This window comes from Girardinichthys multiradiatus, chromosome Y (genome assembly GCF_021462225.1).
Source record: "Girardinichthys multiradiatus isolate DD_20200921_A chromosome Y, DD_fGirMul_XY1, whole genome shotgun sequence".
In the NCBI taxonomy this organism is placed as follows: domain Eukaryota; kingdom Metazoa; phylum Chordata; class Actinopteri; order Cyprinodontiformes; family Goodeidae; genus Girardinichthys; species Girardinichthys multiradiatus.
In genome coordinates this window covers 707,110-730,795 of record NC_061818.1, presented here as the reverse complement: position 1 = coordinate 730,795, position 23,686 = coordinate 707,110, and the positions used below count along the sequence as shown (strand labels likewise).

At 44.5% G+C, this 23,686-nt stretch overlaps 1 protein-coding gene across 1 annotated transcript in view; it reads right to left on the bottom strand.

Annotated features, from left to right (window-relative positions):
* The window catches only part of LOC124863796 (F-box/LRR-repeat protein 16-like), a 40,984-nt gene that overhangs the window by 8,892 nt on the left and 8,406 nt on the right, over positions 1–23,686 (bottom strand). The window contains exons 2-4 of the mRNA XM_047358287.1: positions 12,687–13,404; positions 761–1,003; positions 295–560 (exon numbers count right to left, since the gene is read on the bottom strand). Of these exons, the coding sequence (XP_047214243.1) occupies positions 295–560; positions 761–1,003; positions 12,687–13,397 (1,220 nt within the window). The 5' untranslated portion in view covers positions 13,398–13,404. The remainder of the gene's footprint in view (positions 1–294; positions 561–760; positions 1,004–12,686; positions 13,405–23,686) is intronic.

Here is a 23,686-nt window from a genome sequence, read left to right as displayed (position 1 = left end):
AGTTTCCGTTAATTTTGGATTTTTCTTAAAAGGTATTAGAGTGGAACAAATGCAAATCACACATTTCAGATTAAAATTATGTATAATTGTTTTTCAACTTTCAAATAATCAATGAATATGAATACCTTTGCATGGCACTGTATGCTTTTAATGCTTATAATTACTTTTCCAACAATATATCTTCAGATATTTATCATAAAAATGTCTCCATAACGACTATATGTAGGCTGGTTGATTCTGACTGATTTTATCAGGATAAGAGCACACAAGTCCCAAAACAAGGTACTCCCTAACCTGTCTAGCACCAGTTCCTCCAGCTTGTGCAGATCACAGGCGATGTATTCCAGGGCCATATCTGTGATCCGAGGGCACCATGACAAGTCCAGGCTGCGTAGCTTTCGGAGGTTCTCTGCCACCAGCTCCACACCATCATCAGTGATCTTGGAGCAGCCCGAGAGGCTGAGAGCAGTCAGGTTGGGAAGGCTGTGGACCATGTTTACCACACCATGGTTGGTGATCTCCCAGCAGGACTGGAGCCGTAGAGTGTGGGTGGTGTAGCCCTGTGAATATATTTTCACTTTGGTTATGTAACTTCATCAGGAGAGAAATTACCAGCACCTTGGGGCCAAGTTGAAGCAGGATATTTTTTTCATTCATACTCAAGAGGAGGAAACATTCGAAAAGAAATTCAGGACAGAGGCAACTGTTCAGTAACTGAATGTACACAGTAAGAATTTACACTCTTGTTTTGACCGTCTACCTGTTTGGCTGTGAAATAGGCCATGGCTGTGTCAGTGACGTGGTAGGCCTGCAGGCTCAGCTCCGATAGGTTGGGCAGGAGCTGGGATATAGCAGCGATGGCGTCATCAGCCACATTGATGCAGTCACTGACGCTGAGGGAGGTTAGCCTGGCATTGAGACTGGACCACAGGCCAGCTTCTGTAAAGTCGTTGCACCCTGACAGCTCAAGGTGCATCAGGCCTTGCATTTGTTCCAACATGACCTGCAAAATAATAGCCAGCACATCCAGCATCAGGACTGAGAAACTGATACACTGAACAGCTGTGTCATGTAGGCAGTGGAGTTTCTCAAAATGTAGGAAAAAGGGAAATCGGAAATTCTGAATTTTAAATGTTATTTTTTGTTTATGGCTTGAAGGATGGTGTAGTTATAGTCTTTTCCTCCAAGGGTTAAATTTCAGTTAGTGAAGTTTCTATTCTGCTGGAGGTTTCTTCCTGTTAAAAGGGAGTTTTCCTCTCCACTGTCTCTACATGCTCATCCAGGAGGAGTGAATGCTGCAAGTCACTGACTGGATGCAATCTGCTGGGTTTCCTTAGATAAAAAAAACTTTTAACCAATTTAAATAATAAACTGAATCTGACTGAACTGTTGGATAGTTAGGATTAATTGCAATGTATGTACCTGACTTGAAATCTGTATGATTTGTTTGAATTGACTTTGTGAAGTGCCTTGAGACGACGTGTTGTGAATTGGCGCTATATAAATAAACTGATTTGAATTGAATTGAATTGAGTTTAGAAAGCAGGATAACATATTCTGTAGGTTTCACCGATTAATAATTACTGGAACTGGAACTGCATTAATGCACGTTATTAGCTGAATTATCAACAATCCTATCAAAGCAGAAACAAAAAGGACAAAATTAGCAAAGCACTTCAGCAAACTGCTCAACATGAAAAACACTGGAGATGAATTTAGTAAAGATGTGTTGATCTTGATATACCTTTAGAAACATAAGAAGGTCCTGTAAAGACACACTTTGGGACAAAGTTACAGTTACTGTAAAGACAAATGGATATGGTACCAACTAGAAGGTCACTGATGAGTGTGTTGAGTGTGACACTATGTAGCTCACGTAATAATGATGAAATGTTTGTTATTTCAGAATCGGGGATAACAAGTCCTGATTGAGGACATCCCTGCTTATAAGACTGAGAGGGAGCAACAGTTGCTTCTAATAGGTCATTACTGATGTCCTTTGTCCTTGATAATTCCTTAACACACAGTTATACGCTTCAGACCAACAAACTGAATAAACTCCTGCTGTTATAAATCAATGCTCATTTGCCAATAATTAATAAATCTAGTGCATTTGATTAGCTGCCCCAGCTGGCTGCGATGGGAGTGGTAAGAAGTCGATTATTTTTTTTTACAGAGTACTATTATTAAGGCTAAATGTAGATTCCTGGCGCTTGTTTATTTGTGGTTATCTGACTACAAAAATGTGGCCTTTAGATACAGCAGTTTTATCTAATGATCCGGAAGTCCAGCCATAGGAGAGTAGCAAAATGGCAATACACACAAAAGAAAACACATCAAAACAGGAAGGTTCAAATATAGATAATACAGCAGCACATTACAACAATTGCACCTTTCTCCATGGCAACCATTCACTCATCCCAAAATAGCAACCTAGCACATTACGTATGGAGAGCCATCCGAGAGGATTTTTCAAAGCATGATGTGTTTTTTTCTTAGTAATGGAATATGACAGTATAAGGTAAGGATTATAAGAATCAGGTAAAGATTTTATTGACATGTGCCCTTCTGCTGTTGTCTAAAAAATCTGCTTGCATGCACCAATGATGGGACTGAGCAAAAGCACTGCTTCATCTGCAGCAGACTTGAAATAATACCACCAAATCATTAACATTGTTAATGTATCAAAGGGTTTTCATAGCAAAAGTTTAATAAGACTGACCACAGGGTGGCTAACAATACATTCAGCCCAAAAGATGAGACAGTAGAGTCCCTATTTTCATGTTTCACAAATACAGATTTTGCAAATCATAATCTGAGTTTCTAAACCACCTGTCATCTTTTATCAGTCTAGGTTTGACTAGTCCTCAGTGTGAATGCCTGTTTAATTCTAAAGTAAAAACTAAGGCCAAAAAAGAAACGAAAGTGTGTCACTTTTGTATTTTGACAAATAAAGATTTGGGGTAATGGGGATGATCCGATTCCATCCAGACTCATTACAAAATTCAGATGGCCCTTTAATTTAGGAAGCTTAGTCAATATGGTATTCTCACAGTGATTATAAATCACTTGTATTTAGTCTCTCCCTCTGGTTTCTACTGAGTAGCCAAAGTCCTGCCACACAGGTGACAACAAAACAGGGCAACTCAAGAACTATTTCCTGTCACACTTCAAATTAAAAGTCTCAAGAATTGAGAGTGCAATCAAAATGACACAGGTGGCTACCTGCAAAATTTATAGTCAGCAGATTGAGCTCTAAAAGCAGGAAAGAGAAGCATTGAGACCAAATGATGCATGATAAAAGGGAAAGTGAAACTTCAAGCAGCAGAGGCATGTCTCTGTGAATGTGTGTGTGTGTTCCTGTTTTTGCAGTTCAGTGAGGACCATTTTTCATAATTCACCAGCAAAGTGAGGACATTTTCATGGTCCTCACTTGCTATTTTGCTAGTGTTTTGATTTAGGACTAAGGTGTGAATTAAGTTAAGGTTAGGCTTAGGGTTAGGTATGTACTGGTAATGGTTAGGTGTTGAGGTAGGGTTGGGGTTGGACCATAGAAAAGGTTGAAAATGAATGGAAATCAATCAAAGTCAATGAGAGTCAATTCAAGGTCCTCACAACATATAGTAAGAGTGTGTGTGTGTGTGTTTGAGAGAGAGAGAGAGAGAGAGAGGAGAGTTTGGATGTGGGTTGTGAAACAGAAGAAGCCTGATTTACAACGAAGACCAGGTACCAAAAAAGTACTTCTAAAAAAATAAGAATGTCATGAAAAAGTTCAATATTTTTGTCCCTCATTTTAGAAAATGAAACTGATACATTATATAGATCCATTACAAAATGAATGAAATATTTCAAGCCTTTATTTCTTATAAATGAGATGAATATGGGTTAGAGATAATGGACACCCAAAATTCTGTGTCTCAGAAACTTTACATAATGCCATAATACCAAATTACATAATACCAATAAAAAAACACTTTTTTAAGTATAAATGTTATGTAATGGCATATCATGGCCTACACAATCCTGGGGAAGACTGCTGACTGTACATATATCCAGAAGACATCTGTCATTAACACCCTCCACAAGAAGGGTAAGCCACAAACGGTCATTGCTAAAGGAGCTAGTTGTTCACTGAGTGCTCTATACAAGCATATTAATAGAAAGTTAAGTGGAAGGAAAATATGTGGCAGGAAAAAGCACACCAGCAACAGGAATAACTGCAATGTTGAGAGGATTGTCAAGCAGAATCCATTCAAAAATTCGGGGTGGCTTCACAAAGAGTGGACTGAGACTGGAGTCAGCACATAAAGAGCCACTACACACAGACAAATCCTACACATGTGCTACAAGTGTCTTATCTGGGCTGAGTAGAAGCAGAACTGGACTGTTGCTCAGTGGTCCAAAGTTGTCTTTTCAGATGAAAGTAAAGTTTGCATTTATTTTGAAATTAAGGTCCCAGAGTCTGGGGGAAGAGTGGAGAGGAACAGAATCCATGTTGCTTGAAGTCCAGTGTGAAGTTTCGGTCAGAGTCTGCAGTCCCTGCCTCTCCTGCTTACCTTCTTCCTTCAACAGGTGCTGCTGAACGGACGCATCTCTGGGTGCGACAGGTGTTCCTCATTTTGATGATGTCTATAGGGGATGGATCGGCAGCACTTCTTTGCCTGAGTGTTTTGCCTACAGCGGTACCATCACCTGGCCAGATCTTGTATTTTGAAAATCTTGTGTCTCTTTGATTAAGAGAAATTACTCACCGCTTCTGTCTCGCTCCTTCCAGGTTCCATATTCAGTCTTTTGACTCAGTCTGATGGTTTATCGCACCCTGCTTCAGAAGAACCCGGATCAAGTTCCAGCTGGCTGTCCGTTCTCCGGTATTCTTTCCTCGCCTGCACACACCCAGTCCACCCTCCAACGATCCGCTTACTTGGACCACAGAAGTTCCTGGTGGATTCCCAGAAGAGGCCTCCCTGGATCTCCAGACTCATTTGCCATCTCCCTGGTGGATCTAGGCCTCCCTGCACACCGTAAGCCTTCTGAAACAGAGACTGTTAGCTGTTACTCACCAAGTACTTACCTGACCTGTTTCCCTCTTTTTCGCAGTCCTCCGGTTCCTGTCTGCGTGGCTAGCCCTGATCATAGTCATCAGATGGGTACCAGATTCATACCGATGGTACAACCCTTAGATCACTTTTAGAGCAGCAGCAGGAGACAAATCAGCAGTTGGGACAACTAGTGGCAATGCTTCAGCAGAGGTTGGGTAATGTGACCGCCCAGCCTTCAGGCGGCGCTGCAGGGCCTCCCGCTTCTCACCAGCTTCCGCATAGCAGAGAAGTTCCCTCCCCCAATCCCTAAAAGTTCTCGGGTGAGGTCGGGAGTTTTCGTGGTTTTCTGTTGCAGTGTGGTTTAGTGTTTAACCGTTCCCCACAGAGTTTTCCCCATCCTGATTCTAAGATCTCATGCAATGTCGGATTACTTGCCAGCAAGGCGCTATGTTGGGCTGAGGCTAGGTTTATCAACCCTAATCAGTTTGGATGTACATACGAGAAGTTCATAAAGGAGTTTAGACTAACTTTTGATTTAGATTCAGGTCCCTCCGGTGTTGCTCGCCACCTATTAAGACAGCGAGGCCAGCCTTTAAATGATTTCTCCATTGAATTCCATACCTTAGTTGTGGCTTTTGGCTGGAATTTGAGCGCTCTGAAGTCTACATTTTCCACTGTTTAGATGAGGCTGTAAAGGATGAATTTCCACTACTAGACGAGCCAGAGGGATTAGATGAATACATCTACCTTGCTATCAGGCTTGATACACGCATGAGAGAGAGAAGGCGAGTCCGTTCTGGGCGATTTATGCCCCGATTTCAGTCCGCTTCCTCGCCCCAGTCTCAGCTACAGTCTAGGTCGGTTCCCAGCCCAGGCGAGCTTGAGCCTATGCAGCTAGGTAGAGCGTGACTTTCGTCTAATGAGAAACAGCGGCGTAGGGAGACGAACAGCTGTTTCTACTGTGGGGAGTCCAATCATCAAATTTCCACCTGTCCAGTCCAGCCAAAAGGGCAGGTCTGTCGGTTGTAAAGGGGCAGTCGGCGGACCCGAATTCAGATTCTAAGACCCCGCCACTAGTTTTGTCTGCCACTATTTTAATTCACCAGCGGGCTGTCAGTCTTAAAGCCCTCGTAGATTCCGGCTGTGAACTCAACTTAATAGACCCGGCTTTAGACGAGCAGGAGCAGATTAGAACTGAGCCACTGACCACCCCACATCAGATGTTGGCACTGGATGGTCAGCCTCTCCGCCAGATAACTCACAGAACTGAGCCACTTGAGTTAGTGTTATCAGGAAATCACAGGGAACAGATTTCTTTATTTATTTTTCCCATGTTCCAGAACCCAGTAGTCTTAGGATTTCCATGATTGCAGACCCACAATCCACATTTAGATTGGGCCAAGCTAAGAATAGAGGCCTGGTCCACACAGTGTATGCTCACCTGCCTGCAACCTGCTGTCTCCTCTAGATCAGTGTCATGTCCGCCTGGTGCTACAGAGGCTGCTGGAGAACCAGCTTTATGTTAAAGCTGAAAAGTGTGAATTCAATCAGCCATTGGTCAGTTTCCTCGGATTCATCCTAGAGGGTGGACAGGTTCGTGCCGACCCGCAGAAGGTCAAAGCTGTGGGGGACTGGCCCACTCCACACACCCGGAAGCAGTTACAGCGATTTTTGGGCTTTGCCAACTTCTACTGCAAGTTTATCCGCAACTACAGCCAGATGGCCAGCCCGCTCCCAGCCCTGACCTCAACTAAGACCATCTTTGCCTGGAGCCCGAAGCAGCCTTTAATAGGTTAAAGGGGAGCTTCTCCCAGCCTCCAGTGCTCATGCACCCAGACACCATCAAGCAATTCGTCTTGGAGGTGGACGCCTCAGACACCGGTGTGGGAGCCGTGCTGTCCCAGCGCCAGGACGTGGATGGGAAACTCCATCCGTGTGCCTTCTCCTCCCGCCAACTGTCTTCAGCCGAAAAAAATTACGACGTCGGCGACAGAGAACTCCTCGCTATCAAGCTGGCTTTGGAGGAGTGGCGGCACTGGCTGGAGGGCGCTGAACATCCCATGCTGGTATGGACAGACCCCAAAAATGTGGCTTACCTTCAGTCTGCTAAACACCTAAATCCCCGTCAGTCATGCTGGTCTTTGTTCTTTTCAAGGTTTAATCTGTCTATCTCTTATAGACCTGGTTCCAGAAATGTTAAGCCTGATGCACAGTCCCGTCAGTTTGCTCCAGATGACTCAGAGAAACAAGCGGCCACCATTCTACCATCTAGCTGTACTGTAGGTTCTATGACCTGGGAGATCAAGGACAGTGTGCGGCAAGCTCTCATTACTGAGCCGGGGCCTGGTACTGGACCAGCCAACTGCACCTATGTGCCTTCTACGGTCCGTTCTCGGCTCATCAAGTGGTTTCATTCTTCGAGGTTCTCCATCCACCCTGGTGTCAGTCGAACCATCGCAGCGGTCACCAGAAAGTTCTGGTGGCCGACACTTCATAAAGATATCAGAGACTTTGTAAACGCCTGTCCCACTTGTGCACAAAGCAAGTCTTCGAACTGTCCATCTGCCAGCCTTCTGCAGCCGCTTGAGGTTCCTAGGCGACCCTGGTCTCATATCGCCTTGGATTTTGTCACCAGGCTGCCTAACTCCCAAGGCATGGCTACTATCCTGACCATAATTGACCGCTTTTCTAAGGCCTGTCATTTGGTTCCTCTCAAGAAGTTACCTTGAGCCATTCAGACTGCTAAGCTTCTTGTTAAGCATGTTTGTCACCTTCATGTAATTCCCCAGGACATCCTCTCCGACTGGGGTCCTCAATTTGCCTCCAGGGTCTGGAGGGAGTTTTGCACGGTGCTGGGAGCTAAGGTGTCCCTGACCTCATGTTACCACCCGCAGTCTAACGGCCAGGTCAAACGGATGAACCAGGAGTTGGAGGCAGCCCTTCGCTGTGTTACATCAGCCGAACCGACCAAATGGAGCAGCCACCTGCCGTGTATAGAGTACTCTCATAACTCCCATGTATCTGCAGCTACAGGCCTCACTTCGTTTCAGGTCTCTCTTGGTTACCAGCCTCCGTTGTTTCCATCAGATGAGAAGGAGGCAACCTTGGTGTCTGTGCAGCACCATGTTTGGAGATGTCGGCGGGTTTGGGATTTGACTGTCCGGGCTCTTCAGAGGACATCGGAGCAGAACAGACGTTATGCGGATAGGTGCCGCATTCCAGCTCCTGAATACCTGGATCTGTGTGTTGTCTTGTTGTTTTTGCCCTGTGCTTGGCTTCTAGGTGGCTCTGTGTTCATGAGGAGGGCTGGCAGGTGTCCCATATTCCCTAATCATCCCTGGAGGGTACTTATGATGGAGGCCGCCAGCAGTTCAGCGCCAGAATTTTTCCCTCAGTGGTATTGACTCAAGCCACAGTTTACCTAAGCTTGTCTTTGTCCTTTTGGGTAATTTTGTATTTGCTTTTTGCAGACTGGATTCCTATGCCTGACCTCGTCTTTGAAGAATCCTCATCAACTTGGAGGTTTTTGTCACTGGAGAAGGATTGCCTAGCCACGTGGATTATACCTGGTTTGCCAACACTTTGCTTCCTAAGTTACTGGCAGGCGGCTATTCCGACGGTGCCTTTTCTGGAACAATTACGGACCACCACAAGCCTGTCCACCCTCCCACACAATACCATCATTGGCCGAACCTCAGAGTTACCTCAAAGTGAGTCCAAGTACCTACCAACTCCGTTCATCACTGTGTGCAGTTTCATTGTTGTCTCACCCCCTCCTGGCGGATCAAACTCCACTCCCTAGTAAGACAGATTTTGTTATTTTGTTACATTCACCATCTTGGACTTTATATATTCTTACTGTGTCTACTTACCTTGCAGTTGTCTTCCGGTTCCAGCTCCACTTCCCTTTACCTGCTCACTGTAAAATAAAACCTCTTGTAAAACTTCATCAGTCTCCTGATTGCTTTCTGTATGTGGGTCAAAACAATCCGTAAAACTATGACATTACCGCCCCAGTCAGAAGGTTCGGCTTGCCGCACGGAATGTGCCTTTCAAGTCTCTGTCCAGAAAGTTGTCTCCCAGGTTCATCGGTCCCTACCTAGTCTCTGGTTGATCCTACTTCATTTTGTCTCAGGTTGCCAGTTCATTTCTGTATTCACCCCCGTTTTTCATGTTTCCCAGCTCAAGCCTGTCCTTACCCTCCGGCCGAGTCCCCTCCACTCGCCCAGGACTTCCAGGGTCATCCAGCCTACATGGTCCGTCGGATCGTGGCCTCTTGTCGATTGAGCTGGTTATGGTCCGGAGGATCGTTCCTGGGTTCCCGGGTCCTTCATCCTGGACCCGTCTCTAATTCAGACGTTTTTGTCGTCGCAGGCTGGGCCTTCTGGGCCGCCAGGTGGTGGCCGTTGAGGGGGAGGTGGTGTCAGAGTCTGCAGTCTCTGCCTCTCCTGCTTACCTTCTTCCACCAACAGGAGCTGCTGAGGGCTGCGTCTCTGGGTGCGACAGGTGTTCCTCATTTTAATGATGTCTATAGGGGACGGATCAGCAGCACTTCTTTGCTTGAGTGTTTTGCCTACAGCGGGACCATCACCTGGCCAGATCTTGTATTTTGAAAATCTTGTGTCTCTTTGATTAAGAGAAATTGCTCACCGTTTCTGTCTCGCTCCTTTCAGGTTCCATATTCAGTCTTTTGACTCAGTCTGATGGTTTATCGCACCCTGCTTCAGAAGAACCCGGATCAAGTTCCAGCTGGCTGTCCGTTCTCCGGTATTCTTTCCTCGCCTGCATGCACCCAGTCAACCTTCCAACGATCCGCTTACTTGGACCACAGAAGTTCCTGGTGGATTCCCAGAAGAGGCCTCCCTGGATCTCCAGACTCATTTGCCATCTCCCTGGTGGATCTAGGCCTCCCTGCACACCGTAAGCCTTCTGAAACAGAGACTGTTAGCTGTTACTCACCAAGTACTTACCTGACCTGTTTCCCTCTTTTTCACAGTCCTCCGGTTCCTGTCTGCATGGCTAGCCCTGATCATTATCTGTTCCAGAATTCTAGCAATAAACTCCCAAAACTGTTCACTGTTCTCTGAGTGTTCTTCCGCATGTGGGTTAAGTCGGCCGTTAAAACGATGACAGTTTCAACAATCAGTGATGATTTGGGGTGTCATGTCATCTGTTGGTTCTGGTCCAACGGGCTGTCTGAGGTCCATAGTCAATACAGCCATCTACCAGGACAGTTTAGAGCACTTCATGCTTCCTTCTGATGGTAACCTTTACTGGGATGATGATTTCATTTTCCAGCAGAACTGGCCCACACTGCCAAAGTTACCCAAAGCTGGTTCAGTAATCATGGTGTTACTGTGCTTGATTGGCCAGCTAACTGATCTGACCAGTACCTCATAGGGAATCTATGGAGTTCCGTCAAGAGGAAGATGAGAGACACCAGGACCAACAATGCACTTCAGCAGAACCACAGGCTGGTCTCCTCCATTCCTCGCTGCACTGATGCAGTAACTCATGCAAAAGAAGTCCAGACCAACTATTGAGTGCACAGAATTGAGCATACTTTTCAGAAGCCTGATATTTCTGTTTAAAACATTACTTTTTAATTCAATTCAATATGTAGCACCAATTCACAACACATGTCTTCTCAAGGCACTTTACAAAGTCAAATTAATTGAATCACACAAATTTCAAGTCAGGTACATACATTCCAATTGATCCTAATTATCAAACAGTGCAGTTAAATTCAGTTTATTATTCAACTTAGTTAAAAATTATTTATATCACAAGGACCCAGCTGATTTTTATTGATCTGGTGCTTACATTCTCTGAAACACAGATTTTTGGGTTTTCATTATCTGAAAGCCATAATCATCAAAATGACAAGAAATTAAAGCTTGAAATATTTTACTCTACAGGTCCTTCTCAAAATATTAGCATATTGTGATAAAGTTCATTATTTTCCATAATGTCATGATGAAAATTTAACATTCATATATTTTAGATTCATTGCACACTAACTGAAATATTTCAGGTCTTTTATTGTCTTAATACGGATGATTTTGGCATACAGCTCATGAAAACCCAAAATTCCTATCTCACAAAATTAGCATATTTCATCCGACCAATAAAAGGAAAGCGTTTTTAATACAAAAAACGTCAACCTTCAAATAATCATGTACAGTTATGCACTCAATACTTGGTCGGGAATCCTTTGGCAGAAATGACTGCTTCAATGCGGCGTGGCATGGAGGCAATCAGCCTGTGGCACTGCTGAGGTCTTATGGAGGCCCAGGATGCTTCGATAGCGGCCTTTAGCTCATCCAGAGTGTTGGGTCTTGAGTCTCTCAACGTTCTCTTCACAATATCCCACAGATTCTCTATGGGGTTCAGGTCAGGAGAGTTGGCAGGCCAATTGAGCACAGTGATACCATGGTCAGTAAACCATTTACCAGTGGTTTTGGCACTGTGAGCAGGTGCCAGGTCGTGTTGAAAAATGAAATCTTCATCTCCATAAAGCTTTTCAGCAGATGGAAGCATGAAGTGCTCCAAAATCTCCTGATAGCTAGCTGCATTGACCCTGCCCTTGATAAAACACAGTGGACCAACACCAGCAGCTGACACGGCACCCCAGACCATCACTGACTGTGGGTACTTGACACTGGACTTCTGGCATTTTGGCATTTCCTTCTCCCCAGTCTTCCTCCAGACTCTGGCACCTTGATTTCCGAATGACATGCAGAATTTGCTTTGCTCCGAAAAAAGTACTTTGGACCACTGAGCAACAGTCCAGTGCTGCTTCTCTGTAGCCCAGGTCAGGCGCTTCTGCCGCTGTTTCTGGTTCAAAAGTGGCTTGACCTGGGGAATGTGGCACCTGTAGCCCATTTCCTGCACACGCCTGTGCACGGTGGCTCTGGATGTTTCTACTCCAGACTCAGTCCACTGCTTCCGCAGGTCCCCCAAGGTCTGGAATCGGCCCTTCTCCACAATCTTCCTCAGGGTCTGGTCACCTCTTCTCGTTGTGCAGCGTTTTCTGCCACACTTTTTCCTTCCCACAGACTTCCCACTGAGGTGCCTTGATACAGCACTCTGGGAACAGCCTATTCGTTCAGAAATTTCTTTCTGTGTCTTACCCTCTTGCTTGAGGGTGTCAATAGTGGCCTTCTGGACAGCAGTCAGGTCGGCAGTCTTACCCATGATTGGGGTTTTGAGTGATGAACCAGGCTGGGAGTTTTAAAGGCCTCAGGAATCTTTTGCAGGTGTTTAGAGTTAACTTGTTGATTCAGATGATTAGGTTCATAGCTCGTTTAGAGACCCTTTTAATGATATGCTAATTTTGTGAGATAGGAATTTTGGGTTTTCATGAGCTGTATGCCAAAATCATCCGTATTAAGACAATAAAAGACCTGAAATATTTCAGTTAGTGTGCAATGAATCTAAAATATATGAATGTTAAATTTTCATCGTTACATTATGGAAAATAATGAACTTTATCACAATATGCTAATATTTTGAGAAGGACCTGTATATACAGTGAATCTTTATAATATATCAGTTTCACTTTCTGGGTTGAATAACACAAAATATTGAACTTTTTCACAATATTTATTTTTTTTAAATGCACCTGTACAGTAGGAACAAACTTACCTCTAAACCAGCATCTGTGATAGTAGACCTCTTGAGGCTGAGAGAACGAACCCCCTTCTTGGACAGCGGGTAGTTGTCAATAAACTCACAGATGTCGAGGTCCGAAACCCCCACTAAACAGAACGACTGGAAGCCACGCAGAGCAAAGGCCTGCAGGCTGACAAACAGCTTCTCCCCATTGGTTAGTATGTTGTAAAGCTCCTTGGCATGCAAGATGGGCGTCACACCCTCCCAAAACTTAGGTTGGTACAGCACCTTGCGCCATGTCTTGCATATTTGCGCCAGCACACATTTTTCTGCTGTGGTGAAGTACCAGAGTAGTTGGTTAAGGAGCTTCTCATCCAGGACTAGCTGACGCTCTAGCAGCACAGGTTTGGGCAAAGTGAGAGGGGGAAGCTGACGAAGAGAGGGCTTCAGGCCCACCAGAGGTTTCCCTGGCTCCAGGTCAGAGGGCAGGAGAGGTGCTGCTGTATGGTGCATCCCAGGGCTGTCCAAATGGTGCAGATGGTAATGGTAGGGAAGAGAGGACGGTGGAGGAGGCAAAATGGATGGTACAGAGGAGGACTGGCATAGGCGGTTCTTAGCAGCAGGTGTCCCCTTTGTGATACTCGCACTACCCAGACCATTAGGCTGGCTGGGGGCCAACTTCACCATACCATTGCAAGTCATGCAGGGAGACTTCAGCTCACTGGGGGTGGACATGTTCAACATTGGGAACCTGGAGGATGAAAGCAAATACAAAGTGTGCTGTTAAAAATCAGGCTTTCTGTCTGCAGAGTTATTTCAAATGTTTAAAGAACAATAATTGCTGTCACATGGTTTCTTACTGTTTCTTACTCTTACTAATAAGTGTTGGGTTATTGTGTGGCTTGCTCAAGGACCCAGATGTGTGACTCAAAAAAATGAATTTTGAAGTTAAATTATAGAAATCAAACTGAATCTTCAATACATTTAAATACATTTTCAGAGCATGAGTCCAGGTTCAAACCATTAAAATCAGTTTCAGTTTAGTGAAATTAATTTTCAAACCAACAAATTTAATTTCATATTATGTAAATACAGATTCTGTCTGAGCAATTCAAATTCAGTTTCTGGTGACAGACATTTGTCTGCCCATACATCACATCACTACAGTTTAGTGTTTTTAGATTGGTTAATTCATTTTTAAGTCCTGGCTTTAAATTCCAGGCCCTGTATGGTCAACCACTTTTCCATATTACTGAACTGTTAAAGCCACATACTCTAAATGGAGCCCTCAGGTCTTCAAACCAACATCTATTTGTCCCAAGAATCAGATATATAATTGCAGGGGATCACATTTTACAGCCTATTGACCCTCAACCGTGGAACAAGCTTCCTTTGTTTTTATGTTGTCATGAGAGGCTGAGATCATTTAAGAAGCAGATGAAGACTTGCTTATTGAAACATGCTTTTCCTTAAGAACTATTCAATTATTTTTGTTTTTAAATTATAGGTATCATTAAATTTGCTCTTTGTATTTTTAATAATGTAACTTGCTGATTTAATTCAGCATAGTTCCTGTACTTCAAGGAACAGCAGATTAGGAATGGATACAAAACATTCAAAACTTTTTTCCTTTTTCCTTATACCAGAGTTGACAGTTGAATTTACTTGGGATTATGCAATTCATTTAAACTGTGACACAGCAAGACCGGTCCAAGCTGAATAAGTCGCACTTCATTGGCGCAATAGTAAAAGGCAGAAGTTTAAAAAAAACTGCATTTTAACTCCAATCAAAAGTAACAGGAGAAACCCAGAGTAAGCCCGTAATGCCCCTTTTCCACTGGCTCGTTTTAGACGGCACAGCTCTGCAACACTCAGTCTTGCTCCACTCGGCACAGAACCTGTTGTGTTTCCATGGACTCACTGATAGCTGGACGTATGGCTTGAAGCCCCGCTTCTAGACCTCAGTATCCTGCGCTGTCTTGCTATTATCGTTACTGTGTGATACTGACACATAAAAATAATCTGTGAGAAACGCTAAAAACATTTTTTAAAATATGTTTTTTTCATGCATAAAATGATTCACTGGGATAATTATCTTGACCACAGCCCAGTGAGAACTTATAAAATAAACCTCAGGGGTTCGGATATGAAGGGGGTATGCCAGGAGAAGTGGAGAGGAGAGATGCTGCGGTCTGGCAAAGCTCCAGAGTTTGCCTGAAGACGTTACAATTTTGGGCGTTATGAGTTTTGTCTCAGCCATGGCAATAATGAGGACACGGATTTAAAGCGCAACACCGTGGGCTTTTGACCGCAGTAAAGTTAGTTTTAGGTTGGGTATTGGATATTCCTGCAGATTCACCAGGGTCTTTCTCCCGTTTGATCCGATGCAGGCAGTCTGATTACGGGCAGTTGCTCTTTGTCTGCTCCCAGCACCCTAAAAACTGTGGCATCATGTATAACTCTTTTGAACTTATTTTGGATTTTCCATTTCTCATTCTCTCTTTTCATTTTCACCAGTTTTCTACTTAACATTTACTAGTTGAGGCCATTACGCCTTTCCTAGTGAAGTAGTGCGCAATTTAATCTTTACTAGTTGACATGTTGGCCAAAAAAGTGTAACTGTCAGGATCTGCCATTTTGGGTTTTTTGTTGGTTTATTGCTTTCTAGATTTGTGTGTTCATGTGTTGGTTTATTTTCCTTTTAGGTCAGAGTTTCTCCAGGTTTTGTTTAGTCTAGTTTCCTTTACTGCTCAGTTCCTCATGTCCCTGCCTTCCCTCTGCTCTTTAGTTTTATTAGTTACATTCCCCTCAGTCTCCCCACAGCCTGTTCCACACCTGTGTCATGATTCCCCTGATTACCTGTCTCCCTGTTTCACTGGTTCATACTCCACGTCCCTCAGTATATTAGCTTCCTGGTTTTCATTGTTCCTCGCTGGTTCCTTATCTTCCCGAGTTCTTCCTAGTGGTTTGTTTTCTGTTGCCTCTTGAACCTGTTCACTTGGATTACCTGCCTGTACTCAGTACTCTGCCTGCCTGTGAGTCTGTTGTGTAGCTTCAACATTAAACTTAATCTACTCACCATGCGGCCTCCTCACCATGTCCTGCATTTTGGTCCTGCCTCTAAACCTTCGACCTTGACAGTAACTAGTCAACTGGTGCACATTTTTAAGCTGTATCAGTTCACAAGTACATGTTTTAGGCACACTCGTTAACTAGCTGATATTTTTTAGCTACTCCAGTTAACTGGTAATAATATAAAAGCTTTAACTAGTAAACTAGTGCACATAATTTGTGTCAGCTAGTTCAAGTTCATGTTGGGGTTTTTAATGCCAACTAGTTAGGCAGTATGACAGTCGTTGATGCCTAGTTGTCAACTAGTGCATCAAAAAACCTAATAACTGGTGCTGGATTTAGGCCTACTGTAAGGGATTTGGTCCTATTAGTAGGTCAATAGTGCCACTAGTTGGAAAAAACATGTTACTAGTAAAAGTATTTTTTAAATTGTTCAGCAAATGTTAAGCTACTATGGCCAACTGTAAAACTAGCGCAGACTAGTGACAAACTAATAGACGGAAGTTATGGCTGATGTCAAGGATATTGAATAAATACTCAAACGGCTTACCACAGAATGCATTCTGACGATGTAAATTTTGACACGACAGTTCAAGTTTATCACTCAGTTCATGTTTATGCACTGACTGCTTATTGTGTGCACTCTATACTGACATGTGCACACTTGGTTTGTCCACACACACAATTTGAACTAATGGACTAGAACTAAACTAAAAGCATATAAATGAGTTACATCATCAGAAGACTACATTAGGATCCAGTCCTGTCAGCTGAGAAAATTAAACTGAGCTACAATTCACACAGGTTCAACAAAATTAGACAATAACAGATTGGAAAAGCATTTCCTAGTCTGACGAGTATACCTTTCAGCTGCAGAATTCAGATTTTAGAGTCAGAACCTGGCTGTAATCCCCTCCTTGAACCGTCACCTTAACGTGGTGGAGGGGTTTGAGTGCTCAAATGATCCTAGAGGCTATGTTGTCTGGGGCCTAAATGCCCCTGGTAGGGTCTCCCATGGCAAACAGGCTCTAGGTGATGGGTCAGACAAAGAATGGTTCAAGAACCTCTCATGAAGAACAAAATATCGAGGCACGTGACGTCGCCCGGTACGGCGGAGCCGGGGTCCCACCCTGGAGCCAGGCCTGGGGTCGGGACTCGTCGGAGAGCGCCTGGTGGCCGGGTTGCTCCTCGCGGGACCCGGCCGGGCCAAGCCCGAACGAGAGACGCAAGGCTATCCCCCAGTGGGCCCACCACCTGCAGGGGGAACCGTGAGGGACCGGTGCAAAGAGGATTGGGGACCTCAGCGGCCCGATCCCCGGATGCTTAGGCTGGCTCTAGGGACGTGGAATGTCACCTCGCTGGGGGGGAAGGAGCCTGAGCTTGTGCGGGAGGTCGAGAGATATCGACCCCACAGGGGGGCGACGAGAAGGCTTGGCTCGACAACATTGAGTGCATTCAGAAACAAAGTCTTTGACATCCTTGACCAGCGATGGCCACCAAAACTGAGACTGAACTGTCTGAATCGTTCTGCTGATTCCAGGATGACAAACGAAGCGAGAGCAATGACAAGACTCCAATACCTTTGGCACAAGGCGTTCAGGAACAAAACAGCGATCCGGTGGACATGATGGTGGGATAGGCAGATCCCTAATGGCCTCCTGGACCTCTCTTTCCACCTCAACTCGGGATACAGACAACCTGACGGTTTCAGGAAGGATAAACTCCTCTTCACCTGCAGACTGAGATTCTGCGGGCTCTTGAATCCGGGATAGGTCATCAGGTTTGCCATTTTTACTCCCTGGCCTGTAAGATAGGGAGAAATGAAAGCGACCAAAAAACAGAGCCCACCTTGCCTGCCTGGGGTTCAGCCGTTTGCTGATTTCAGGTACTCCACGTTTTTATGGTCAGTCCAAACCATAAACGGCTCCTTAGTCCCCTCCAGCCAATGTCTCCACTCTGTCAATGCCAACTTGACGGCCAGTAACTCTCTGTTTCCCACGTCGTAATTCCGCTCAGCCTGAGACAGAGTCCTTGAGAAAAAGGCACATGGGTGAACACGATCATCCTCACCTCTTTGGCTTAATACGGCTCCGACCCCAGTGCTTGAGGCATCCACCTCCACGATAAACTGTCTCTCTGGGTCAGGAGACTGTAACACTGGAGCTGACGTGAAGAGCTCCTTCAACTTATTGAAGGCCTTCTCTGCATCCTTATTCCACAAAAATTTTGTCTTGGAAGAGGTAAGAGCGTTCAGGGGAGTAGCAACCAGACTGTAATTTCTAATAAACCTTCTATAGAAGTTTGCGAAGCCCAGAAATCTTTGAAGTTGCTTGCGATCAGTTGGAACAGGCCATTCCAAAACCTTTACTTTGGAGGGATCAACAAGCACTTGATCTGGGGAAATGATGAAGCCTAAAAAGGAAGTGGTAGTGATGTGAAACTCACATTTTTCTGCCTTGACGAACAACTGGTTTTGGAGAAGATGCAGGAGAACAGCTCTGACATGTTTTCTGTGGGTTTCCAGATCTTGAGAATAAATCAGTATGTCATCAAGATAAACAAATACGAATTGACCCACCATGTCTCTTAGAACGTCATTGACCAATGACTGAAAAACTGCAGGAGCATTAGTAAGTCCAAATGGCATGACCTTGTATTCATAATGTCCCGTAGGCGTGTTGAAAGCCGTTTTCCACTCATCTCCTTCTCTGATTCGGACCAGATGATATGCATTCCTTAGATCCAGCTTAGAAAATATCTTGGCTCCCTGGATCTGATCAAAAGATGTGTTCATGAGTGGTAAGGGATATCTATTTTTAACTGTTATCTCATTAAGGCCTCTATAATCAATGCATGGTCTCAACGTACCATCCTTCTTCCCAACAAAAAAGAAACCAGCACCTGCAGGAGAGGAAGGTTGAATGGCACATTCAACCTTCTTCCTCTCCAACATAATTCTTCATGGCCCTGTGCTCTGGACCAGACAATGAATAGGTACTGCCTTTAGGGGGTGATGTGCCAGGAAGCAAATCAATAGCACAATCATAAGGTCTGTGGGGTGGCAGAGCTGTGGCTTTGATTTTATTAAATACTTCCTTTAAATCATGGAATTCTTGCGGTACCTTGGGTAAATCTGGATAGGTCTCCTCAACCTCATTCTCCACACTGACCTCCGTAGCAGCACACAAAAGACAGTCAGCGGAACATGACTCAGACCAACCCAGAACTTCTTTTTTCTTCCAGTCAATGTGAGGGTTGTGTTTCTGCAACCAGGAGGCCCCTAGGACTACAGGAAGTTCAGGTGAATTAATGATCATAAAAGTTACTTTTTCTTGATGATTACCTCCAACTGTTAAGGTAATCTCCTCCGTACTGAGGTGTGAATTGTTCATGCTGTGACCATCCAAAGCTAGCACGTTTCTTGTGTCAGCTGACGGAATAAGTTTTATGCCGTACTTATTTGCGAATGTTTCGTCCATGAATTCAGTATCTGCTCCTGAATCAATAAACACGGCCCCCTGGAGAGACAAAGAAGAGGTTTGAAAATGGGCAGGAAATAAGAAGGAGGAGGCAGATAGTTGACTTCGGCTCAGTAGAGACCTCCCTTCCTCTGCTGAGCCTGTCCTTTTAATGGACACCTGAGTGCTAAATGTCCCTTCTCTCCACAATACAAACAGAGCTTGAATCTTTCCGACGATCTTTCTCCTCAGGGGTAATCTTGCATGGGCTCACAATTATAATTTTCCTCAGTGAGAGGTGACCGACTCCTTCTCTCATATCAGTGTGCAGAAACCTGAGTTAATGATGAGCGACCCTTCTCATGTCGCTTCTCCCTCCTTCTCTCTGCCAGCCGAATATCAATGCGAGCAGCCAATTCCTCGAGTTGTTTCAGGGAAGAAGGATAGTCACGGGTCGCTAGCTCATCCATGATGTCTTCGTTTAATCCTTTCATGAATGCATCCATTTGTGCTGCCTCATTCCAACGGCTCTCTGCAGCCAACAAATGAAAGTCAATTATATAGGTCGAGACAGGTTGATCACCCTGTTTGAGGGACAATAATCCTCTTGCGGCCTCACGACTTGGAATGACCGGGTCAAAAACTCGAATGAGTTCCTTGAAAAAAGTTTCATAAAGATTACAAGATGCAGACCTGTTATGCCATTCAGCAGTTCCCCACGGTTTTGCCTTTCCTGCCAAAAGAGATATAACAAACGCCACCTTGGAACGTTCAGTGGGAAAGGATGACGGCTGAAGCTCAAAATAAATTTCACACTGAGTTTGAAAAGCTCGACATTGGTCTGAGTCTCCCCTGAACATCTCAGGCGCAGAGAGGCGTGGCTCCCTTACCTCTGCTATTGTCCGTGTTACTTGGGCGTGGTTTCTTTGTGACGGTGGCGGCTCGAAGACAAGATTGCCAGAACGTAATGTGGAAATTATTTCCTCTATGCCGGAACCCAACCAGGAAAGGGTCTCATCAACGTGGGTATGCCACTGTTGTGATGGCGATGGGTCCATTTTTGGCCAGATTTTTCTGCTATGAATCAGAAAAAGGCGGACCCAAGATTCAGCCAGACACAGTACTGAAAGTTTAAAAGGTTTATTCAGCCACAGGAAAACGTCACTCAGGTAACACTCCTCACAGCTTCCAGGAATCACTGAGGCAGAAAGAGGGATTAGTGACTTGTAGTCTCTCCAGATTTTGCAGGGATCAGAAAAGTCACTAACCTGCTTTTGTCTTGAGTGGAACTTGAAACCCAGAGGGGAAACCTTGGTGGGTGGCAGGCAGTGATCTCCACAGCACAGGTAAGAAGTGACTCCAGGCTGAATAATCAATAATTATGATTCAGACGTGCCAGAATCATAACAAAATCTGTCTCCCAGGGAGGAATTAGATTCACTAACAAAGTATTTGGGTCCAAAGCCAAGTTAAATGCATTAGTTCTGCATTCACCCTCAATCCTGCTGCAGGTTCTAAGATGGTCTGGCAATGCCTTGAAGAGCGCTATGGTTCACTTGAGGCTATTGAGGACACTCTTAAAAAAGGGAGGACTTTCCCAAGCTAACAACTAAAGACAATGCCAAATTGCAGTGACATCTTAATGGAACTAAAGTGTGCTAAATAAGATGGCGCCCTACCGGGGATAGCATACCTGGACACAGCTCGAAAAGTCAAACAAGTATTTAAAAAACTTACGTTCAATTTACAGAGACTAGACTTTTGAAGACTAGACCTGCTCCTTACACTTTAAAGGGGACCTATTGTGAAAAATTCCCTTTTTGATCGTTTTTATACTTCCATTTGGGTTTCTAATGTTTCCACAAACAGTCCAAACGCAAAAAAAAAAAAAAACATATAGCCGTTTTTTTGGCTATAAATTAATGTTTTATTTTTTCTAGAATACGCACATTTTCAAAAGCTGTGTAATTGTGATGTTACAATTACACTGGCACCTAGCGACTTTGCCTGAGTCCCGCCCCTGAATAGCAACTGAAGCAGAGCTCCACCCAATTGATTTTCAGTAGAGGATCATGTCTCACTGGCTGGTTTTACCTTACACACATTTACGATGGCTACCCTCAAAGGCAGATGATCTTTTGTTGGTTTCACACGTCTGGCGCGACGCGTTTAGATGCATTTAAGCACCAAGAGCTGTGCGTTTAGAGATTTCATTTCGTGCTTTTCATCCGTCCAAAGCGGCAGACGCTAGAGTTGGGAAATCTGAACTTTTGGACATTGACACGATGCTTCAACCCATCAGAGAAGCTCACCTTTGTGACGTAGTGACATATTTTATCATGGGACCGAAGGACCATTAGACTATTTACAAATTGTAAACCAGCTTTCTGAATTACACGCAGGCGGAGCGCTGTATTTAATAACATCCTAAACCAGCTGATCACACATAAAATCAGCTCTTCAGACACAAACATTTCTCACGAAACAATACCACCATAAAACAGCGTGTTTGGTTCGGAAATTTATTGACGGTCCTTAACCGCGAACCACCATCTGCAGGAGAAGGGAGCAGGCAGAGAGCAGCTGCCCGTAATCAGACTGTTTCAGATCAAACAGGAGGAAGTCCCGCTGTATCTACGGAGCACGCATGTCGGACATCCAACCTAAAATTAACTTTACTGCAGTCAAAAGTCTGCAGTTTTGCACTTTAAAGTCCGTGTCCTTATTATTGCCATGGCTGAGACAAAAACTTCCTCATAAAATTGGAACTTCCTCAGGCAAACTCTAGAGCTTTACCAGTCCAAACAGCAGTGTCTTTCCTTGCTGCTTTTCCTGCCACCCTCCACCCAAGTGGAGCGGAGTCACAGCACCTAAAACAAGCCAGTGGGAAAGGGGCATTATTGTTGTGGTTTTTGCCCTTCCTGTCATTATTCAGCTAATAAAGCCAAGCCACTCTCTCGATAGCATCTGCCATTGTACACAAGAGACCGGCAAAGGTAAATAACCAAAGGTAGCTCCTCCTCTGACTTCAAAGTGCACAAGCATCCAACTTGAGGTGTTGGATGCCTTTTTGACACTCAAATCACATTCAGTCTGAATGCACCATAAAGGGCAGAACATAGTTGGGCGTATTGTGTGCAGCACAGGCTTCGCACGCAGTGTCCGCGGCTTCATAGTCGAGTATACCAATTTTGGCATATACCATCTACAGAAGCAAGAACAAACACAGGTCGTGTGTGATGGAATTTCCCTCAACCAAGTGCTTCTTGGATCCAATTCGAATGACTCTGTTAAAAGTGCTGTTGCACTTTCATAAAGAGCCTGTAGCCCTGACAGCTAATGTGCAATAAAGGTTTTATTGCTTTGTTGCTTTGTGCGCAATGGCCACATTAACTATTTGCGCTTTTTGTGGTATGATGACAATGACATTATAGAACATAGTTGGATTCAGAATGAAAGTTCACGTATTCGGAAACAGCCCGTCATCCGTTGTCACCATTTAATGCATGAGACGGGCAGCTCAACATGGCGAACGCGAACATGGCTCTGATGCAAGAGAGTTTGTTGAGTGTTTGATTATGACGAAGATGGGCTCGGTCAATCAGTTGCCACACCAGAGGAATTTACGAGGACTCAAAACATGTTAGCAGAGTCTAACTTGCGCCTTCACAAAGTGCCATCAAACTGTAGTCGAGTCATGGAAGCCTTCTCTGCTGAGGATCGAGAAAAGGACTTGACAGTTCAGATAAGCTAAGGACTATGTTGTGTATCACACGAGACCAAACCATTCACACAAAGGGGAGTATTGTCAATGGTAAATGGTCTATATGACCTGTTGGGCTTGGTTGCTCCTACAACAATTGCACGAGAAAGAACTGCTCAAAGAACTGGTATCCGATATGAGACACTGGGATGAACCTCTACCCTCCAAAAAACATGAGATGTGGGTAACATGGAATAACTAATTGCAAGCCCCTGAAAACTTTCAAATACCAAGGTGCTACAGCTCGGGTACGTTTAGCACAACAACAGCAAAAGAGATGTGGATTTTCTCTGATCCACTGTTGGCAGTAGCTTATCTGCATACATTTAGCAGAAAAGGACACAACATGTTGGGATTGTAATGGGAAAGCCTAAACTTGCAGCCTGCAAGTTTCACGCAACAGCATGATGAGGAGGACTGTTTAAATACCAGTTCTGATTAAATTTATTAGTCAATTAATCAAACACCTGTTGTGAATTTTGCTGTCAAGCTCCTTGTTAGAAAACAACAAGTTGTCCAAAAAGTATACAAACATTGGGGCTCGGCGCTGATGGCGTAGGGGTTAAGCGTGCAACCATATGCAGAGGCTACAGTCCTCGAAGCGGCTGTTCTGGGTTTGAGTCCCAGACCCGCCGACATTTGCTGAATGTCTCCCCCTCTCTCTACCCCTCTTTCCTGTCTGCCTACTGTCAAAAAATAAATAAATAAAGGCCACTAGTGCTGAAAAAATATCTTTAAAA